This window comes from Eurosta solidaginis, chromosome 4 (assembly GCF_040869045.1).
Source record: "Eurosta solidaginis isolate ZX-2024a chromosome 4, ASM4086904v1, whole genome shotgun sequence".
NCBI classification, from domain to species: Eukaryota; Metazoa; Arthropoda; class Insecta; order Diptera; family Tephritidae; genus Eurosta; species Eurosta solidaginis.
Genome location: NC_090322.1, coordinates 25,659,282 through 25,682,005, shown reverse-complemented (window position 1 = coordinate 25,682,005; position 22,724 = coordinate 25,659,282). Strand labels below are relative to the sequence as shown.

Below are 22,724 nucleotides of genomic sequence, written 5' to 3'. Positions count from 1 at the left end.
AGTCAGAAACGTTTTTGTCAATATCTGCACCGTATTTGGGCCAAACTATTGTAGATAAAATTTGGTTGAGTTTATTAAAATTAGCCTTCGCGAATTCGAATCTAAAACTAGAGTCGGTTTCTGTGGTAGTGCAACTCCGAGAACTTTCTTCCAATTCGTAAACTATTTCCAGCGAAGGATGGTAAGGATCCTCAGGTACAGTAAGAGGTTCACCCCTCCTAAGAATGGATTTTGATGTATCATCAACAAATACCAGATCAAGTACCCTCCCGTACATGTTTGGAACTATATTTATCTGTCTTAGGCAAAGTTCAGTTATTTCTGCTAAAAAGTCGATGCTGGAGAATTTTGAAGAAACCGGTACAATACCATGGTCGGATGTGGTCCATGATACGTGCGGAAGATTAAAATCACCCAAGACAGTAACGAAATATGGTTCATATACACCGAGGGATCTGAAGATGGTGGGATATAGCAAATGGCAATATAGGTAAAACCTATTCCCAGCTGGGTTCTAATGCACTTAAATTCCGTAGCTTCAATAACAGGTAAATTTACCTCAGCGGAAGGTATAGAAGAATGTACCGCGAGCAAAACTCCACCTCCAACTCTGTTCAAGCGGTCATTTCTATATATTTGGTAATCATTGCAAAGAATCTCCGAATTAAAAATATGAGGCTTTAACCAAGTTTCAGTAAAAGCGATGATATTGTAATTACAGTTAAATGATCTCAAGTATAGATCAGTTAGTTTTGTGTTTAGGCCTCTTACATTTTGATAAAATATATTAAGGACAGGTTTAATATTTAGTTTTTTGCAGCATTATTGGTTTGAGGAACGGTAGCAAGATTACGAATATTAACGTTGCGTCTATGCTCGAATTCACGTACAAAGGCTCCGGGTGGCCAAAATGAATTACTCAAAATTGTTTCAAAATGTTGCGCTGATACGTCAATCCTAAATGACGAAATGTCTCTAGGATAATTAAAATTAAATTTACGAATAGACACATTTTCAGATTTAAGTTTACTTATGATGTACGACTTCAGGTCCTCTTCTGTAGTGTCTCTCTCGAATCTGGAGACGAAAATCGACTTTTTAATCGGGACAGTAATCAATCTACCAGCCGGCGGTTCAGATTCCGCAGAGGGGTTTTGGGGAACCTGGTTCCTTTTTGTGCAGGGTACAGTAGATACAGCTGAATGAGCATTCGATGTCGATGGTTGAACTGCTAAGGGACTCGGAGAGGACAGATTTATCAATTCAATAGTTGGGGGTGGAAGATCTGGAGGTGAACGAACTTTGGGATCAGCATCCGTAGTCGGAGCTGGAAGGGAAACATCGATAGACCTACGATTATTATCCGGAATGTTCACATTTGAATGTTTGAAAGACTTAAATAAGCTTTCATAATGCTTAAACTTCTCGGATAAAGCGGAAATCTCTTTGCCTATTTCAGAAAATCCATCTCGGGCCTGTTTGAAGACCTTGAAAAGGTCAATTTGGGTAGGCCTACATTTCAAACAAGCCCAACGTACTCCCTTATCGTTATCGTTAAGTGCGTCAACCACTCGTGCCGATAAACCGGCGCACTTCATATGAGCAAGCCGATCGCAAAGCCAGCATGCCACGAAGGGATGTGATTCACTTTTTACTAAGCAGGTAGGATATAAACACGACATTCTTAATAAATTTAAAGAGGATGAGGAAATAAATATATATATATAAATGCTACGGAAAAAACCAAGAATTAATAAAATAGGAAAAGTATGAATATTAATTGAACGATAGCACAACGGGTTATAAGAAAAAATACAACAGTTTGAAAGTAGCTTTTAGAAAGAGATATGCTGTATGAGCAGTTTGAGATGCACTGTAATAACACTGAACAAACCGCGCAAACAGCTGTGACACTGAGGAAAGAATGTGCACGCAAAAAATCAAAAATAAAAACAAAATTACACTATTAAAAACTGAAGCCTATCAACAGCAACAACACAATGCAAAAATACTCGGCAATTCAACTGCAAATAAATATGTATATATGTATGTATATGCAAAATTTATGAAAATTTTAATTTTCAATAGTAAAACTTTAAGTAAAAGCAATTGAATTTAAATTTAATTTCTTGATTCAGCATACACAAATTATAGCACTTCACCAACTATGTGAACAATAAAACTATATTTAGTAATATTAAAAACTATATTTATTGAAAACACAAGAGCACAGGTAAAACAATCAACTACACAGCTTGACGTTTGCTTTACCTTGGCGCATCTACATAATTTAAACTTGCAAGGACCGTGGATAAAAGTTTTAAAATGTAGACCAAAATTTGCATGCGTCTGTGCTCGATAAATGTACTTCAATAGTCTTCATTTCCGGCCTTATGATATAAGAGCTCATTATGGCTGACCGCCTTCAGTTTTCAGACTAGCTCGACTATCCCCTACGTTAGAGGGTAGCAGAACATCCATCTGTTTGACTGTCCTGAGAAAGCTTTTGCTTCACCACTTTGAGTGTTCTTGCGAAGGACAAATCCTCACGTATTCACATTTGTAACAGGAGCCGTAACGTGTAGGTGACATTTAAACGCGGTTGATAGGCTATAATAAATGTGATTCACTCCAAGGTACTAGTTGGGGATAGGGCCACCAACTTTAGGAAATGTCAAACCTGGAGGTTTGGGTGTCGAATGATGAAGTGTGAAAATCAAAATTAAGATTTCAGACGCTATTTTATAGTTAAGCAAATAAAGTGATTTTTCCAACCCTTCTCATACATGTTGAAGATATGTATATGCAACTTAAGTATGAGCTGAAAATCATTTCAAAGGAGAATTTAAACCACTGGAGCATACTAAAGGATTTTGCACCACTGATTTCCCTTATTCTTTCGGCCACTCAGGATATAAAATTGACTTGAGGACATTTTGTGTTCTATATTTTGGGACATATTATTTAAATTCATTGTTCTTTATTAATTTTTTGAAAAAATTATGCGAAGTGAGCTTTTAAATTTATTATATATAACTTTTCTTTAAGTGTTTTGTTTTATTAACTTGGTGAATTGGGTTATGCGAAATCCGGCATTGAAAGCGCCTGTTTTCTCAAATAACTTTTGAACGGTTAGAAAGTATTAAATTTCGAAATGGGATTTTTATAACCGGCAGTGATACGCATCCCTTGATACCCCTTTCGACCATATCGCACCAATTTTCGAGACGAACAATAAATGGTCTAGATAGTCTCAAAAGAGTAGAAAATATAGTAAGGCGCCGAACGCCACCGCCGCGTCGATTTTTTTGACATTCGGCGGCGGCGTGCGAAAAAGCACGCTAATCGGCTCGTATATCTCTAGTATGTATATGTTCAAATTTTTGAGATGTGTGAAGGTTGGTGCAATTTCCCACAATAGTACCTAGTTTATTGGTACTCTGTGTACAATATTTTAACAATTCAAATTAATTTATTTTTGCTTCCTTTATACTAGGTCCGTTTCATGTTTGTCGGCAAACTTATGCCTGTGAAGTTGGCATGCACAATCTCGCAAAACAAAAAAAAAACAAAAACTGGTCTAAGTACATTTCTGGACTTCCTGAAAAGGAGAACAAATTTTTTGCAAATTTACGCCCAATATTCACATTTTTGCAAAAGTCGAGTTTTTAAAAAAAAATTTCTAAATAAAAAAAATAGTTTTCTGAATAGCTCTTAAATATTTCTGGAGTTCCTGAAAAGGAGAAAAAAAGTTCTGCAAATTTACGCCCAATATTCACATTTTTCCCAAGGTCGAGTTTTTAAAAAAAAATTTCAAAATCAAAAAAAAAAAAATTGGTGTTCGACTTTTTGGCGTAAATTTGCAGAACTTTTTTCTCCTTTTCAAGAACTCCAGAACTTTTTAAAAGCTACTCAGAACACCATTTTTTTGATTTTGAAATTTTTTTTAAATCTTTGACTTTTGGAAAATTTTTAATTAATATTGGGCGTAATTTTGCAACCCTTTTTTTCTCCTTTTCAGGAACTCCAGAACTATTTGAAACCTACGCAGAACAGTTTTTGTTTTTTTTTTTTTTTTTTGCGAGATTGTGTATCCAACTACTCAGGCATCGCAAATTTCAGTACAAAGTTGGGGAATCATGCGGTCCCGTGGAGTTAGAGTCTAAAAAGATGGTAAATTTTTTGTTGTTGCACTACTAACTAGAGCTTACGATTTCTTCTCGAATACAAGCGAGATTTTCGAGACCCGAGAAATCGAGAACTAGACTTCTCGCGAGATTCTCGTGTCTCGAATGCTGTATGGACAGTATTTATCCACTTAGTTTTTTTACTTGTGGAATTTTTTTAAATTATATTGCTTTTCAATGACATTTAACTCAAAACATATTTAAATATGTATATATAGCTGGCTTTAGGTCCGATGTTTTATAATTGAAGAATTAAAAAATACCCTTTGATTCTTCTTTTAAATCGATATATTTCGATTGCTCAACGGCAATCATCTTCAGGATTGTATGTAGCAACTAACAAAAATAATAAAAATAACAATAAACAAATTTTCCATTTTACATTTCACATAAATACATACTTTTATTAACACGTCTGCTTTGTCCGACGTGGAGTATGGTACTGTTTTTTAGTGAGCAGGTGTTTGTAGATATGTGCGCTGTGATCTACGTCGCTCTTATAGTTCAGTCGTGTGTTAGTCGGAATATTAATTATGTGTAACATTTCTAGTGTGAAGCGTTTGTTATAGTGTTGTTCCTGTTGCAGTATTTTAGTCTCATCAAAGTTTGGTGTGTGGCCGCTGTCTGCACAGTGGGCCATGAGTGCTGTTTTTTGATTATTAACTTGATGGCAAAATTTAAAATCAGACTTATGCTGTGAAATTCTCGTTTTGAGTTTGGACTTTGTAGTACCTATATATATATTATTGCACGTTTCATCGTTATTGCCTTTACATGGTATCTTGTAAACTACATTATTTTTTTCCATTATTGGTATTTTCGATTTTGTTTTGTTAAATATGTTTTTTAAAGTGTTCGTAGGTTTATGCGCAATTTTTGTAGTTTCTTTATCATAGCAGTCAGATTTTGCTAAACGTTCTGATAGCCGCGGTACATAAGCCACCGACTTGAAAATAATGGGTTTATCGGGAGTTTTTGGTCTATTTAAATTTTTGGTTTTTCTTAATAAAGTTTTTATGGTTTTTTTCGGAAAATCATTGTTTCTTAGTAATGTGAAAATTTCTTTTTTAACTTCTTTGTGGTATACTTCATCTGAAGTCTGCAACATTTTCCGTATACAGCCCTTTGCTGTATTCATAATCATTGTTTTCGGATGTTTTGAATTAAAGTTTATAATTCGTCCTGATGCTGTAGGCTTTTGATACCACTTTAGTTTTAATTGATTTCCTCGTCTGTTTATTATGGAGTCCAGGTATGGTAATTCCTCGTCGTTCTCTAGTTCTATACTAAATTTTATATTTTTGTCAAAAGTGTTTAGTGTGTCAAGTGTGTTTTGTATTTCATTTTCTTTTATTATCGCGAATAGGTCGTCGACGTATTTGGTAAGTATTCTTGGTTTATGTCGCAACTTCAGCATAGTATCATCTAATAATTTTTCCATAACTATATCCGCTATTATTGGGGATGTGGGTGCACCCATCGGCATTCCTTTTAGTTGCGTATAGATAGTATCATTGAATTTGAAATATCTGCTCTCTTGAATGCAGAATTTAATTATTTCCATGAACAGCGTTTTTGGTATCTTTGTGTATTCTTTAATTGTATTCCATTTCTCTTGTATTATTTCAAGTGCCAATTGTATCGGGATGCTAGGGAAAAGCGAAACTACATCAAAGGAAATAAGCTTTTCATCTTCGTATATGTATGTATTGTTTACTCTTTCTTTAAACTCAATTGTGTTTTTAATATTGTACGTAGAACTCGCCGTTACGTTTTTTAAAATGTCTGCCATATATTTGGACAGTGTGTAAGAAGGTGACCCAATTGCTGAGCATATTGGCCTTAATGGAGTTCCTTCCTTATGAATCTTCGGGAGGCCGTAGATTCTGGGTGGCTGTGCGGTGGTTGTTATCATTCTTTTTCTCTCCATCTTTGTGATTATTTCCATGTTAAAAAGTTTTTCTACTAGTGCATTATTCTTGTTTTGTAAACGTGATGTTGGATCCTGTCTCTGAACTCTATATGTTGTTAGATCCATTAATATATCTTCCATTTTCTTATTATACTCTTCATTTTCCATTGCCACCGTTTTATTCCCTTTGTCGGATGTTAAAATTCTAATGTTTTTATTTTCATTCAGGAATTTCTTAGTTTGCTCCACTGTATCTAAAATTGCATTGTCTATTGTACAATGTTTGTTTGTTGTTGCATGATTTGATATTAACAAAGAGAGTTTTGTGCGAGCTTCCTCCTGTTGATCTTTGCTTTTTATGCTTTGTACCAAATCTTCGCCGTCTGCTATATATTTAAAGAGAGGGAAATTCTTGTTATCTACAGGTAGTCCGAACTTCGGCCCCTTTGCTAGCAATGCTTGAATATCTGGCGGGAATTCCAATTTGGTTTTGTTTACAAACCACTCTTTATACTTGGTGTTGTTGGTGAATACTTCATTTCGTTTCGCTCTAATTTTCTCATATTTCAGCTCCTGACGTTTCTTTAAAGTTGTTGTGGTTTTATTAGTGACATTACTCTCGCTATCCAGTAATTCTTTGAAATCTTTTTCACTCAATTGTATTTTTAATTTGTTGGTTAATTGTTCTCTTTGTTGATTTAATCGTTGCAATATGTAGTGTTTTTGTTTTATAAGTAAGCTTAAGACTTTTGTAAGGAAAAAGTGTGTATGTCTGTGTAACATTTTATCTATGTCCGAGTGCTTGTCCAAGTCAGATACAAATAAATTCTTACATCTAGTGGAGTTTTTTATAAAATTCGGAATAATTTTTGATTTCCTACATTTTAATAGAAACTTAATACTTGATTTTACTTTTCCCAATTTTTTAGATGTAAACTGCAGTTTGTTGATTGTTTCTTTGGCGTTTTTGTTGTTGTTTTTTATTGTAGCATATCCCATGTTTGGTTGTTTATGCCTGCGGCGTGCCTTCCGTCTATATAAATTATGAATTTTTTGGCTACAATAAAAAACAACAACAAAAACGCCAAAGAAACAATCAACAAACTGCAGTTTACATCTAAAAAATTGGGAAAAGTAAAATCAAGTATTAAGTTTCTATTAAAATGTAGGAAATCAAAAATTATTCCGAATTTTATAAAAAACTCCACTAGATGTAAGAATTTATTTGTATCTGACTTGGACAAGCACTCGGACATAGATAAAATGTTACACAGACATACACACTTTTTCCTTACAAAAGTCTTAAGCTTACTTATAAAACAAAAACACTACATATTGCAACGATTAAATCAACAAAGAGAACAATTAACCAACAAATTAAAAATACAATTGAGTGAAAAAGATATCAAAGAATTACTGGATAGCGAGAGTAATGTCACTAATAAAACCACAACAACTTTAAAGAAACGTCAGGAGCTGAAATATGAGAAAATTAGAGCGAAACGAAATGAAGTATTCACCAACAACACCAAGTATAAAGAGTGGTTTGTAAACAAAACCAAATTGGAATTCCCGCCAGATATTCAAGCATTGCTAGCAAAGGGGCCGAAGTTCGGACTACCTGTAGATAACAAGAATTTCCCTCTCTTTAAATATATAGCAGACGGCGAAGATTTGGTACAAAGCATAAAAAGCAAAGATCAACAGGAGGAAGCTCGCACAAAACTCTCTTTGTTAATATCAAATCATGCAACAACAAACAAACATTGTACAATAGACAATGCAATTTTAGATACAGTGGAGCAAACTAAGAAATTCCTGAATGAAAATAAAAACATTAGAATTTTAACATCCGACAAAGGGAATAAAACGGTGGCAATGGAAATTGAAGAGTATAATAAGAAAATGGAAGATATATTAATGGATCTAACAACATATAGAGTTCAGAGACAGGATCCAACATCACGTTTACAAAACAAGAATAATGCACTAGTAGAAAAACTTTTTAACATGGAAATAATCACAAAGATGGAGAGAAAAAGAATGATAACAACCACCGCACAGCCACCCAGAATCTACGGCCTCCCGAAGATTCATAAGGAAGGAACTCCATTAAGGCCAATATGCTCAGCAATTGGGTCACCTTCTTACACACTGTCCAAATATATGGCAGACATTTTAAAAAACGTAACGGCGAGTTCTACGTACAATATTAAAAACACAATTGAGTTTAAAGAAAGAGTAAACAATACATACATATACGAAGATGAAAAGCTTATTTCCTTTGATGTAGTTTCGCTTTTCCCTAGCATCCCGATACAATTGGCACTTGAAATAATACAAGAGAAATGGAATACAATTAAAGAATACACAAAGATACCAAAAACGCTGTTCATGGAAATAATTAAATTCTGCATTCAAGAGAGCAGATATTTCAAATTCAATGATACTATCTATACGCAACTAAAAGGAATGCCGATGGGTGCACCCACATCCCCAATAATAGCGGATATAGTTATGGAAAAATTATTAGATGATACTATGCTGAAGTTGCGACATAAACCAAGAATACTTACCAAATACGTCGACGACCTATTCGCGATAATAAAAGAAAATGAAATACAAAACACACTTGACACACTAAACACTTTTGACAAAAATATAAAATTTAGTATAGAACTAGAGAACGACGAGGAATTACCATACCTGGACTCCATAATAAACAGACGAGGAAATCAATTAAAACTAAAGTGGTATCAAAAGCCTACAGCATCAGGACGAATTATAAACTTTAATTCAAAACATCCGAAAACAATGATTATGAATACAGCAAAGGGCTATATACGGAAAATGTTGCAGACTTCAGATGAAGTATACCACAAAGAAGTTAAAAAAGAAATTTTCACATTACTAAGAAACAATGATTTTCCGAAAAAAACCATAAAAACTTTATTAAGAAAAACCAAAAATTTAAATAGACCAAAAACTCCCGATAAACCCATTATTTTCAAGTCGGTGGCTTATGTACCGCGGCTATCAGAACGTTTAGCAAAATCTGACTGCTATGATAAAGAAACTACAAAAATTGCGCATAAACCTACGAACACTTTAAAAAACATATTTAACAAAACAAAATCGAAAATACCAATAATGGAAAAAAATAATGTAGTTTACAAGATACCATGTAAAGGCAATAACGATGAAACGTGCAATAATATATATATAGGTACTACAAAGTCCAAACTCAAAACGAGAATTTCACAGCATAAGTCTGATTTTAAATTTTGCCATCAAGTTAATAATCAAAAAACAGCACTCATGGCCCACTGTGCAGACAGCGGCCACACACCAAACTTTGATGAGACTAAAATACTGCAACAGGAACAACACTATAACAAACGCTTCACACTAGAAATGTTACACATTATTAATATTCCGACTAACACACGACTGAACTATAAGAGCGACGTAGATCACAGCGCACATATCTACAAACACCTGCTCACTAAAAAACAGTACCATACTCCACGTCGGACAAAGCAGACGTGTTAATAAAAGTATGTATTTATGTGAAATGTAAAATGGAAAATTTGTTTATTGTTATTTTTATTATTTTTGTTAGTTGCTACATACAATCCTGAAGATGATTGCCGTTGAGCAATCGAAATATATCGATTTAAAAGAAGAATCAAAGGGTATTTTTTAATTCTTCAATTATAAAACATCGGACCTAAAGCCAGCTATATATACATATTTAAAAATAAAAGGTCGCCAAAAAATTCATAATTCAAAACATATTTATTATACATATAATTTTGTTCACAATATTTAATTTTTTTAACGAGACATCGCGTACACGGCTTCTCGCGAGATTCTCGAATCTCGTAATACTCGCGAGCTTCTCGACTTTCAATTCTCCCGAGATTCTCGCAATATTCGTAATAAAACGATCTGGGTGAAAAAAGAAATTCATTTAGCCATGTCCGTCCGTCCGTAAACACGATAACTTGAGTAAATTTTGAGGTATCTTAATGAAATTTGGTACGTAAGTTCGAAAAACCGAAAAAGTGCGATAATTCATTACCCAAGACGGATAAAGCGATGCAACTTGGTAGGTAGGTTGACCTTATGACGCAGAATAGAAAATTTGTAAAATTTTGGACAATTGGCGTGGCACCGCCCACTTTTAAAAGAAGGTAATTCAAAAGTTTTGCAAGCCGTAATTTGGCAGTCGTTGAAGATATCATGATGAAATTTGGCAGGAACGTTACTCCTATTACTATGTATGTGCTAAATAAAAATTAGCAAAATGGAATGACGAACATGGGACGATTCACCTCCAGGAATGATATGGTGCACCAAAACACAAAAATAAAAGCAAATTTCAAAATGGACGTGGCTCCTCCCATTTTCAGAATACTTTTACAAGCACATTATAAAGTCACCCCTGGTCCACCTTTATGGCGATATCTCGAAAAGGCGTCCACCTATAGAAATAAGGTCCTCTACCTTTTAAAATACTCATTAACACCTTTCACTTGATACCCATATCGTACAAACACATTCTAGAGTCACCCCTGGTCCACCTTTATGGCGATATCTCGAAAAGGCGTCCACCTATAGAACTACGGCCCACTCCCTTTTAAAATACTCTTTAATACCTTCCATTTGATACACATGTCATACAGACACATTCCAGGGTTACCCTAGGGTCATTTTTCTACATTTCCTTATTTTGTCTCCAAAGCTCTCAGCTGAGTATGTAATGTTCGGTTACACCCGAACTTAGCCTTCCGAACTTGTTTAGTTGTGGTTTTGTGGAAATTTTCGCTTGTGCTCCAGAAGAAAGCGTAAGCTCTATATAAAACAGCCAATGAATTAAATTGAATGTCGAGAAGCTCGCGAGTATTACGAGTATTTCGAGATTCGAGAATCTCGCGAGAAGGCGAGACTCGTACGCTCTACTACTAACATCACCGGTCTGGTTTTATTGCATATGCTCTGACATCCAGTGTACTTTATGTCAAATACGTTAAAGTAGAATTAACTTGTTTTATTGTATCATGCCTAGTAGTGTTTTTATAATGCATCTCATTGCTGGTTTAAAAAAATATCGATATTTCTCAGTTAAATTTTTTTTTTCAATTGTAAATAAATGTTTATACATGTGCCATATGTAAATTTGTTTAGCATGTTTGTTTCTTGTAATAAAAATGTATATAAAAGGTGTGTCAATCACTTTCTAAAAGCTCGAAGCATCCTAGCTGGCTCAAAATGTATATATTTTTTATGAGCATACATATAAACATATGCGAAATAGCAGAGTATGCCTTCAAATAAGAAGCGACAATCAACAGCTCCGCGTATTAAAGACAAAAGTGAGGGAGAGAAAAGTTCTCTTGCAATTCAAGGCCTTAAGGTTAATAAGCAGACATCTCGCTTCATAAGACTGAACTGTGACATCAAAATGAAGCGGATGGAGAGCATAGTTAATAAATAATTTTTGAATTCTTTCTAAACGATTAGCAGGTATAATATCGTCGAACACCAAAGACTACATATTGTAACGAATTTACTTGCAAATCCTCTTACTTGCCCTTTTGCTATGTTCGTATCGCTAAACTGTTGAATAAATAACTCCAATATTGAATAATGGAAAAATGGCCTTTATTAAAATACTTCACAATAACACTCAAACTGTGCAACGAATAGCTTAATAACCAAACTGATAGCTTAAATGAAACTGACTTTCAAAATAATACTGCTATTGCTCGCTATATATCGTCTTAGTCGTAACTGCTTGACAACTCAAATCAAACTGAATTACAGCGCCTCTACATCTGTCGCCTTTTATACTCTTTGGTTTCCTCGTTCGCATTTTTCTAGAATCTACTAGCATTGTCCATGAGCTCTCAAACTTCTCAGCCAAAACTAAAATTGCACAATTTTATACATCTTTTAGGCGCTTCCAGAATCTACTTGTCCAGTAGCTCTCAAACTTCTCAGATATATGCATGTGTTAGTGCATTGACTCTCCGCTGCTCGTATACGTACATGGTACATATATGTAGACGCAATTATTTATTCGTTTATGTAGATACATAATGATTGAATTTTTGATGTGAATGTTTGTAGTTTACAGTCCCTCGCGCACACATAGGCGTATAAGTAAATGCATCTGTGTGTGACATCTCTCGGCTGCCTTATATATGTGTATACATGATTTGATTATTGACGTAAATATCGCTTAGCATCGCCTTAGTGATGGTATAGCTTAGTGATGCTAATATCCGTGACACTGCCCTCCACCTAAGTCTGATCGTCCCGATCAGACAAATCTCTCGATCTAAACGCTGCTAATCTCTCCAAATGAGCCACTTTCATTTTGGTTCGTGGTTTGGTAGTGGTTTGTATGCGGTACACTACATCGTTGATCCGTTTTACAACTTTGTATGGGCATTCCCAGTTACACTGCAATTTCGGGGACAAACCTTTTTTTCGTTGTGGGTTGTATAGCAGCACCAAATCTCCTTCCTGAAACCCTTCCGAATTAATTGCTTTATCGTACCTCGCTTTCATCATGTCACTCATAATCTTTGCTCGTTGCCTTACCAGATCGCGTATCTCTCTCAGCTCTTCTTCCAAGACACCAGTGGATTTCTTGACATTCCTCTCCGCATCGGCATCTATCCCATACTTCAAATCAGCTTGGCAGTCGAAGGTCATTGCCAAAAATTACCTTTGCGGGAGTTTGGCCCGTTGTGTCATGTACTGCCGATCGGTAGGCCATCAAGAATAATGATATGTGTGTATCCCAGTCCTTATGGTACTTGTCTACTACTTTCCTTACATGCTCCTCCAATGTTCTATTGAAACGTTCCACCATACCATCGGACTGAGGATGCAATGCAGTTGTCCGTGTTTTTCGAATGCCCAACTTCTTGCACATTTCTTGGAACACAGCTGATTCAAAATTCCTGCCTTGGTCAGAATGTAACTCCATTGGTACACCATACCTTGCAACCCATTCGTTTTTAACCACTTCTGCTACTGTTTATGCTTCTTGGTTGGGGATTGGGTATACCTCTGGCCATTTACTGAAATAATCCATAACCACCAGTACGTATTTATTTCCGCGGTTGCTAGTAGGAAATGGACCTGCGACATCCATGGCGATCCTTTCAAATGGTGCACCTGAAATATACTGCTTCATCTGGCCATGACTTCGGGTTTTGGGCCCTTTCGCTCTGTTGCATACCTCGCAATTGGCAATTCACTCGGTGACCGAATGACGGCAACCAACCCAATAGAATCTCTGCTTAATTTTCTCGAGTGTCTTCGTGATTCCAAGATGACCTCCACTTGGACCATTGTGCAGCTCGCTGAGCACGTCAGGAATCCTCTTTCTGGGAACAACTATCAGTTTCTTCTTGCATTGACCATCCTCACTCTCCCATACTCGATGCAAGCAACCGGATATCAATTCTAAACTGTTCCACTGTGCCCAATATGACTTCGCAATGGGACTCTCTGCTGACATCTCCTCTCTGCTTGGTCTTTCGTTTCGTTCGAGCCCTTGCATAACATGCGACAGATCTGTATCTTCTAGCTGACACTTTCTTAATTGTTCCTTGTCCCATTCATCCGTACACGTTATAGTCATTAGCCGGACATCTATAATGTCTTCTTTAGCCTCGGCCTTTGAACAATGCTTGCATTCCAAACTACATGGCTTCCGTGACATTGCATCGGCATTTCCATGGATACTACCTTTTCGATGCTCAATGGAAAAGTCATAGCTTTGTAGTCGCTCGATCCACCGTGCCAATTGTCCTTCCGGATTACGGAACTGCAGAAGCCATTTCAACGCTGCGTGATCTGTCCTGACACGGAATCGCTGGCCGTAGAGGTATTTGTGAAAATGTTTAATGCACTCTACCAATGCCAACAGCTCTCTCCGCGTAACACAGTAGTTCCTCTCTGGTTTTCCAATCGAACGGCTGTAATATGCAACTACCTTCTCCTGTCCATCGACCAGTTGTGATAAAATGCCTCCTATAGCATATCCACTCGCATCTGTATCTAGAATAAATGTTGCTCCTGGAATCGGATATGCTAACATTGGGGCAGTGCACAAACGCTCCTTCAATGTTTGGAAAGCCACTTCTTGCTCCTTCTTCCATTCAAAAGCTTTATTTTTTCTTGTAAGCTCATGGAGGCTATGGGCTACGCTGGAAAAATTTGGTACAAATCGGCGGTAATATGTGCACAGCCCAAGGAAACTTCTTAATTCATGTGGTCTTGGCCAATCCTTTACAGCCTCTATCTTTTCGTTCGCAGTGCAGATGCCTTCTGTCGTTACCTTGTGACCCAAATAATTTACTTCCTTTTTAAACAGCGCACACTTTTTGGGACTTAACTTCAGACCAGCGCCAGCTATTCTTTGGAAAACTTCCTCCAAGTTCCTAAGATGTTCACCAAAATTCTTGCCCAATACGATGATGTCATCCAGGTACACCAAGCATGTTTTCCAATCTAGTCCTTTCAGTACCTGGTCCATGAGTCTCTCAAAAGTAGCTGGTGCATTAAAAAGTCCAAAAGGCATCACTGTAAATTGCCAAATACCATCACCGACACTGAAGGCTGTTTTCTCTTTATCTTCCTCCTTCACCTCCACTTGCCAGTACCCGCTTTTCAAGTCCAGCGTGGAAAACCATTTCTTACCAGATAGCGAGTCCAGAGTGTCGTCAATTCTTGGCAATGGGTAGCTATCCTTTTTCGTTACGTCGTTCAACTTCCGGTAGTCCAGGCAAAACCTCATTTTTCCATCCTTTTTTACAAGTACTACCGGTGAGCTCCATGGACTAGCTGATGGTTCGATGACGCCGCTGTCGCTCATTTCTTGAATGATTTGACTCACAACTTCCCGCTTCGCCAGTGGAACACTACGTGGAGCTTGACGGATCGGCCTCGCATCTCCAGTGTCAATTTGATGTTTCACAACGTTGGTGCGGCCTGGTTTAGAATCATCCTGGTCAAATATGTTCGCGTACTTTAAGAGCAGTTGTTTTGCCTTACTCTGATATGCTTCCTCTAGCCCATGCGTCCATGCCGTGATGTCATTTGAAAGATCAGTATTACTAGCTGAAACGTGTTCCTGGAGATGTTCACAGTTAATAACTACTTCAGCCTCTTGGCATCTTCCCAAAATAGCTCCTTTAGTCAGTTTGAGTGGTGACTTGAACTCATTGAGTACTCTTACCGGAATACGTCCATCTTGTTTTGTCATAGCCAGGGTTTTTCCTACAAGTATGTTTAGTGCTGATTTGTTTGCTGCTTCGACAACCCACAATTTGTTTGTCCCACAATCTCCATCAACCTTTGCCCAGATGACTGCTTCGGATTTTGGTATTTGCTGACTCTCTTCTACCAGCACTCGTTTACTGCTGTAGCCTCTCTCGTAGCCGAAATTAAGTGGTACATCCATGTTTTTATATCGCATCGTCTTGCTTTGAATGTCGATCTTGATGCCCTGGTCGATTAAGAAGTCCACTCCAATTATGATTTCATCAACAATTTCTGCCACTATAAAATTGTGTACTACCGTGCGTTCCCAATTGCGACTTCACATTCTACTTCTCCAATTACCTGTGTGTCCTCTCCCGTGGCTGTACGTAATCTTGCTCCAAGCAATGATCTTATCTTTTTGTTGACTAAATCCGCTCGAATGATGGAATGAGATGCATCCGTATCTACAGGCAGTAATCGTTCCTTTCCGTCCACATGTCCTCCAACAGTAAGATTGCTCGATCTTCTCCCAATCTGCGAGATAGAGATTATGGGGCATTCAATTGAGGGAGCCAGCTGTCGCCCCTTGCGGCTGACTCGCTTTAGTTTAACGATTGAGTGGACTTGGAGATTTGCTCATCTCCTTCAGCTCTGCGTTTACGGCCACCCACATTGTTGGAGCTATTGGGACCGCTGCTGCAATGTCGTGCAATATGACCTGGGTTGCCGCACTTGAAACATTTAATAAGTCCGGCAATTTTCTGCTGTGATCCCTTCAGTGCTTCCAAAATTGTGTCTACCCAATCTGGTCTTTCCACTTCCACACGATGAGCTTTGTATGCTGGTTTACTCAATAGTGAGGCCGTTTCCTGAGTCAATGCATGTGATTCCGTTTCAGCAAATGTGAGCTTTGGGTTTGCGTATGTAGCTCGCTTCGTTTCCACGTCCCGTATGCCATTTATAAAACTCTGGATTTTTACCCTCTCGGTGTATTCCACGGGTGCGTCCGCATTTGCGAGATGAGCCAACCTTTCAACATCCGAGGCAAACTCCTGCAAAGTCTCATTCGTTCTTTGGTGACGGTTTTGCAACTCAATTTGGAATATCTGTTTCCTATGCTCGCTTCCATAACGCCTCTTGACAGCGGCCATCAATGCTTCATAGTTGGTCCGCTCTCCTTCGGGAATCGTCTGTAGGATTTCGGCTGCTGGCCCTTTCAATGCCACGAACAAAGCTGCAACTTTATCTTCAGCATTCCAGTTGTTTGCTGCCGACGTCTTCTCAAATTGGAGCTTAAATACCTGGAATGGAACAGAACCATCAAACGTTGGGGATTTTACCTTCAGAAGTGATTGGACGGTTCAATTGTAATTCCTGAATCCGATCTTTCAAAGCATCCATCTCGGCCTCCACTTTATTTTGTCGTTCACTAACAGCCTCCAGCTGCGATGAGAATTTTGTTTCCTGTGCCTCCAGCTTTGTTGAGATACGCTCTTCTTGTGCTTCGAGCTGTAATGTTATGCGTGCCTCTTGTTCCTTTAATTGTTCTGCAATTTGTGACGCCATGTGTGTTTTCTGTTCATCCAACTGTGCTGACATATACGTTTTCTGTTCTTCTAGTTGAGATGCCAGTTGAGATGTTATATCTGTCTTTTGCGATTCCAGTTGAGAAGCCACTGTCGATGTTTGAGCAGATATTGCAGCCAAAATCATGTTCAAGTCTGTGCTCGTAACTGTCTGCGTAACTGTCTCTTCCATTTTTGTTGTTTCCTGGCCTTCAAGATGAAAGTCATACTCTTCCACGTCAATTCCTTCTACTTCCATTGCCTCTCGTAGCCGTGCCTGAAGTTCAAGTTTAACACCGCTTGTATTCAATCCACGGCTCTCCAACTCCTTCTTTAGTTGCTGGATCTTCAATTCACTAAACTTTGTCATGTCCTTGTTGTCCTCTGGAATTTATTCAACAATTCCTCTTCTGACACCAATTGTAACGAATTTACTTGCAAATCCTCTTATTTGCCCTTTTGCTATGTTCGTATCGCTAAACTGTTGAATAAATAACTCCCATATTGAATAATGGAAAAATGGCCTTTATTAAAATACTTCACAATAACACTCAAACTGTGCAACGAATAGCTTAATAACCAAACTGATAGCTTAAATGAAACTGACTTTCAAAATAATACTGCTATTGCTCGCTAGATATCGTCTTAGTCGTAACTGCTTGACAACTCAAATCAAACTGAATTACAGCGCCTCTACATCTGTCGCCTTTTATACTCTTTGGTTTCCTCGTTCGCATTTTTCTAGAATCTACTAGCATTGTCCATGAGCTCTCAAACTTCTCAGCCATAGCTAAAATTGCACAATTTTATACATCTTTTAGGCGCTTCCAGAATCTACTAGTCCAGTAGCTCTCAAACTTCTCAGATATATGCATGTGTTAGTGCATTGACTCTCCGCTGCTCGTATACATACATGGTACATATATGTAGACGCAATTATTTTTTCGTTTATGTAGATACATAATGATTGAATTTTTGATGTAAATGTTTGTAGTTTACAGTCCCTCGCGCACACATAGGCGTATAAGTAAATGCATCTGTGTGTGACATCTCTCGGCTGCCTTATATATGTGTATACATGATTTGATTATTGACGTAAATATCGCTTAGCATCGCCTTAGTGATGGTATAGCTTAGTGATGCTAATATCCGTGACAATATTATAGTTTTGAACGTACTAGAGGAGTGAAAAGTGATCTAGCAGCTTGTAGAATGTGTTTATTTCTGGATCGATACAGTCAGTGCACGGACTTTACCACTTTATTGGTAGATTTACCAACTTTTTTGCCCATTTTCATTTTCTACCACCAAAGCCCAAAAATCTACCAACATTTCAATATATTCGCATTGAATACAAATACTGCGATCATTAGGCAAACGTATTTAATTGCCGAGCACACCCAAATAACATTAACGCCCCGATTCTAGTGTGGTAACTAGTGATGGACGATATGGCGATTTTGAGCTATCAGCGAAAATAGATATGGCTATTTTTGAATATCGGCTATTTTTTATAGCTATAGCGATCGATTTATTTCAACAAGCGATTCCATACAGAAGAGCGATTTTGAGCTATCAGTGAATATAGGTATGGCTATTTTTTACAGCTATGGCTATTTTTTACAGCTATGGCGATCGCTTTAATTTATCTTTAATAAGCGAATCTGCAATTATTTGTATACTTGTATAAAAAAAATTAATGTTTAACTCTTTTTACCAGAGTAGATTGAATGTTATACATTAATTTATACTAAATTAAATTTTATTAGAATATATGAACCAAAATTGGAATAAAAAGAAAAAAGTATGTACCTTTAATTGTAAACTAATGTAATGTGAAATTCTAATTTTCTGAGATGTTATGATATATATTATTAACTGGCTGACGACAATATGTTCAGACTCGTATTACACTCAATGAGATGAAACTAGCTGAAATAAATGTATATGCATCTTTGTTTTATAATTTTGTTAATTGAAAATGCTTTGATTTTTAAATGTAAGATGAATCAACCCGAAATAAATCTGTATATGTAACACCATAAAAACATGATTTATTTACTATATTATACTACACCGATGTATTCAGAAATACTCCGTATGAATTTATTCTGAAAGTTGTATTTGGCTGCATAAATTTGTACAGTAAAGTGAATCAATTTTTAATTAAAAATACAGAGGAAAAATATAGCAAATTCTTCAAACTATTATAAAAATATTCTTTAGCAGAAAATTAGCCACCCACTGCAGTGCCCTAGAAATTAGCCGGAGAATTCAACCATATACAAACCATATGACAAATCTTGAATTGCATTCTCCCAAAAACCTTAAATTTTGAGTTAATCTGTTTACAATAAGACGAGTGATATATGTTTCTATAATTCTTTTATTTTACCATCAAAAACACAAATTTTATAAAACTGTTAACGGCTACTGCCTAGAAGTATGAACTTATGAATAACACAGGCAATCAATCTTAGGCCAAGTCTAAAGACCCATGTCTATTTGGCGTCACATAGTGTAATTAAAAACAAAAAAATTCAGTCATTCCATTTCTTTTATACATTTCATGAAATTAAAGTTTAAACTTATATTGCTTGTTTAATATTTTGACAAATATTAATTATTTTATTATAAATACTTAAATATAAAATCAAAATATAACGAATTTTATATTTTATGATTGGCGTTTAAAAAGATAAGGATTTTAGCCTTTTCATCATCTAAGCGCATTCTTCTCTCGCTTAAAATAAGGCCGGCTTGAGAAAAAAGTCTTTCACAGGGAACCGATGTTCCTAAACACCCCAACTTTTCGCGAGCTATAGGAGATAGATTGGGATACTTGTAATTGTTTTTCTGCCACCATAAAAAAGGATCAACTTTTCGTGCAATTACAGTTTCTTCTATATACCTCTGCACTTCGATAATTGCTTTTGAATGAGTTGTGCCTTGCGGTCTCTTTGATCTTTGCGTTGATTATTTTTGAGTTCGATCTTTCGCTTGTCTGTAAAAATTACCCAAACCACGTGGCTGCTTTTCTAGCCGACTTCACAATGTCGTCGTTCTAGTTGTTGCACAAGTTTGCTTTGTTCCGTTCGCTGTTTCGGAAAGTAAAGCACACAGATGAGCAATGATGAACGATATCTCCCTATCGATGATTGCATCGCTGCTATTAGTATTAGAATTCCATGCTGAAGGAAAATCGCCAATCGCTATAATCGCTATTGGCGATATTCTGCCAGAGGTGATTGTCATTCAAAAGAATCGAATGAAGGAAAATAGCCAATCACTGATATATTTGGATTGCAATAGCTATAGCTATTAGCGATTTGTCAATAGCGGCGATGCAATCACCAATAGCGAAATATTGAGCCATCACTAGTGGTAACAACATTCTTCACCATGGTAACGAAGCCATGTGGCAACTTTTACAACCTTTTGGTATTCTACCCGCGAAAGTAGCCGGATAATTTTTTACCCACAAAAGTAGGTGGTTACATCGAAATAACCACACAACAGCTGTTGCTTAGAAAACGGACAAACTGAAAAATTAAATAAGTAAAGATAATAGTAAACAAGTAAGAACGGGACTGTCTTCGGCTGTGCCGAAGACTTCATACCTTTCATGAATGGGGCTGAACAATAATTATATCCCGTTCGTAATCTCCGAATAATCGGATGTATAAGAAATATATAGTGAACAGATCTACATACCTTAACGATTTTTAAGATAAATATAAAATAAAAAACAGGTAGGTACTTTGTGTGAGGATGCAAAGTTTCAGGTTTTTTGTGGTCTGCGTGTAAAAACTATGACTACGAATCACGTATTTCAAAAACATATGACGAAAACGTAACTATTTGATGAAATTTGATGAATTTTGAAGATTCTAGCCGTAAAAAAGGGGTCAAAATGACAGTTTATATGAAGTATATAATATATACACGTAAGCAGTTGGTGAAATTTGAAGCTTCTAGCTGTTAAAATGGGGCCGAAATCGTAAAAAAAATATATATATACTATATATATATACTATATATACCATCATATATATATTATATATATCACCGATCTCTATGATTTTTTGACACAACAATACATACTATATACGTAAGCAATCGGTGAAATTTGAAGCTTATAACTGTTAAAATGGGGAAGAAATTGCGCAAAGTTTCTTATCTGAACAATCGGTTGTATGGGATATATACTATATATACCACCGGTATCTATGATTTTCTCAGACAACAATATATGCTATACACGTAAACATTTGGTGAAATTTGAACATATCTAAACGATTTTTAAGATAAATATAAAATAAACAAGTAAGAACGGGACTGTCTTCGGCTGTGCCGAAGACTTCATACCTTTCATGAATGGGGCTGAACAATAATTATATCCCGTTCGTAATCTCCGAATAATCGGATGTATAAGAAATATATAGTGAACAGATCTACATACCTTAACGATTTTTAAGATAAATATAAAATAAAAAACAGGTAGGTACTTTGTGTGAGGATGCAAAGTTTCAGGTTTTTTGTGGTCTGCGTGTAAAAACTATGACTACGAATCACGTATTTCAAAAACATATGACGAAAACGTAACTATTTGATGAAATTTGATGAATTTTGAAGATTCTAGCCGTAAAAAAGGGGTCAAAATGACAGTTTATATGAAGTATATAATATATACACGTAAGCAGTTGGTGAAATTTGAAGCTTCTAGCTGTTAAAATGGGGCCGAAATCGTAAAAAAAATATATATATACTATATATATATACTATATATACCATCATATATATATTATATATATCACCGATCTCTATGATTTTTTGACACAACAATACATACTATATACGTAAGCAATCGGTGAAATTTGAAGCTTATAACTGTTAAAATGGGGAAGAAATTGCGCAAAGTTTCTTATCTGAACAATCGGTTGTATGGGATATATACTATATATACCACCGGTATCTATGATTTTCTCAGACAACAATATATGCTATACACGTAAACATTTGGTGAAATTTGAACATATCTAAACGATTTTTAAGATAAATATAAAATAAACAAGTAAGAACGGGACTGTCTTCGGCTGTGCCGAAGACTTCATACCTTTCATGAATGGGGCTGAACAATAATTATATCCCGTTCGTAATCTCCGAATAATCGGATGTATAAGAAATATATAGTGAACAGATCTACATACCTTAACGATTTTTAAGATAAATATAAAATAAACAAGTAAGAACGGGACTGTCTTCGGCTGTGCCGAAGACTTCATACCTTTCATGAATGGGGCTGAACAATAATTATATCCCGTTCGTAATCTCCGAATAATCGGATGTATAAGAAATATATAGTGAACAGATCTACATACCTTAACGATTTTTAAGATAAATATAAAATAAACAAGTAAGAACGGGACTGTCTTCGGCTGTGCCGAAGACTTCATACCTTTCATGAATGGGGCTGAACAATAATTATATCCCGTTCGTAATCTCCGAATAATCGGATGTATAAGAAATATATAGTGAACAGATCTACATACCTTAACGATTTTTAAGATAAATATAAAATAAAAAACAGGTAGGTACTTTGTGTGAGGATGCAAAGTTTCAGGTTTTTTGTGGTCTGCGTGTAAAAACTATGACTACGAATCACGTATTTCAAAAACATATGACGAAAACGTAACTATTTGATGAAATTTGATGAATTTTGAAGATTCTAGCCGTAAAAAAGGGGTCAAAATGACAGTTTATATGAAGTAT

General features: G+C 36.3%; 2 protein-coding genes and 1 long non-coding RNA gene across 3 annotated transcripts in view; 1 reads left to right on the top strand and 2 right to left on the bottom strand.

Annotated features, from left to right (window-relative positions):
• Positions 1-22,724, top strand: part of LOC137249382 (cytochrome P450 4ae1-like) — a 100,693-nt gene that overhangs the window by 19,681 nt on the left and 58,288 nt on the right.
• On the bottom strand, positions 2,159-7,098 carry LOC137248440 (uncharacterized). The gene is made up of 2 exons (XM_067779376.1): positions 4,745-7,098; positions 2,159-2,165 (listed from the first exon to the last, which is right to left on the bottom strand). Exons 1-2 carry the CDS (start codon positions 7,096-7,098, stop codon positions 2,159-2,161), a joined length of 2,361 nt encoding a protein of 786 aa, XP_067635477.1.
• LOC137247738 (uncharacterized) lies at positions 19,492-20,311 on the bottom strand. The gene is made up of 2 exons (XR_010951885.1): positions 19,864-20,311; positions 19,492-19,771 (listed from the first exon to the last, which is right to left on the bottom strand). It is a non-coding gene; the product is annotated as an uncharacterized lncRNA (long non-coding RNA).

What these genes read in the sequence shown, in the direction of transcription:
- LOC137248440 (XM_067779376.1), bottom strand. Translation starts at nt 7,098, where the DNA reads ATGGGATATGCTACAATAAAAAACAACAACAAAAACGCCAAAGAAACA.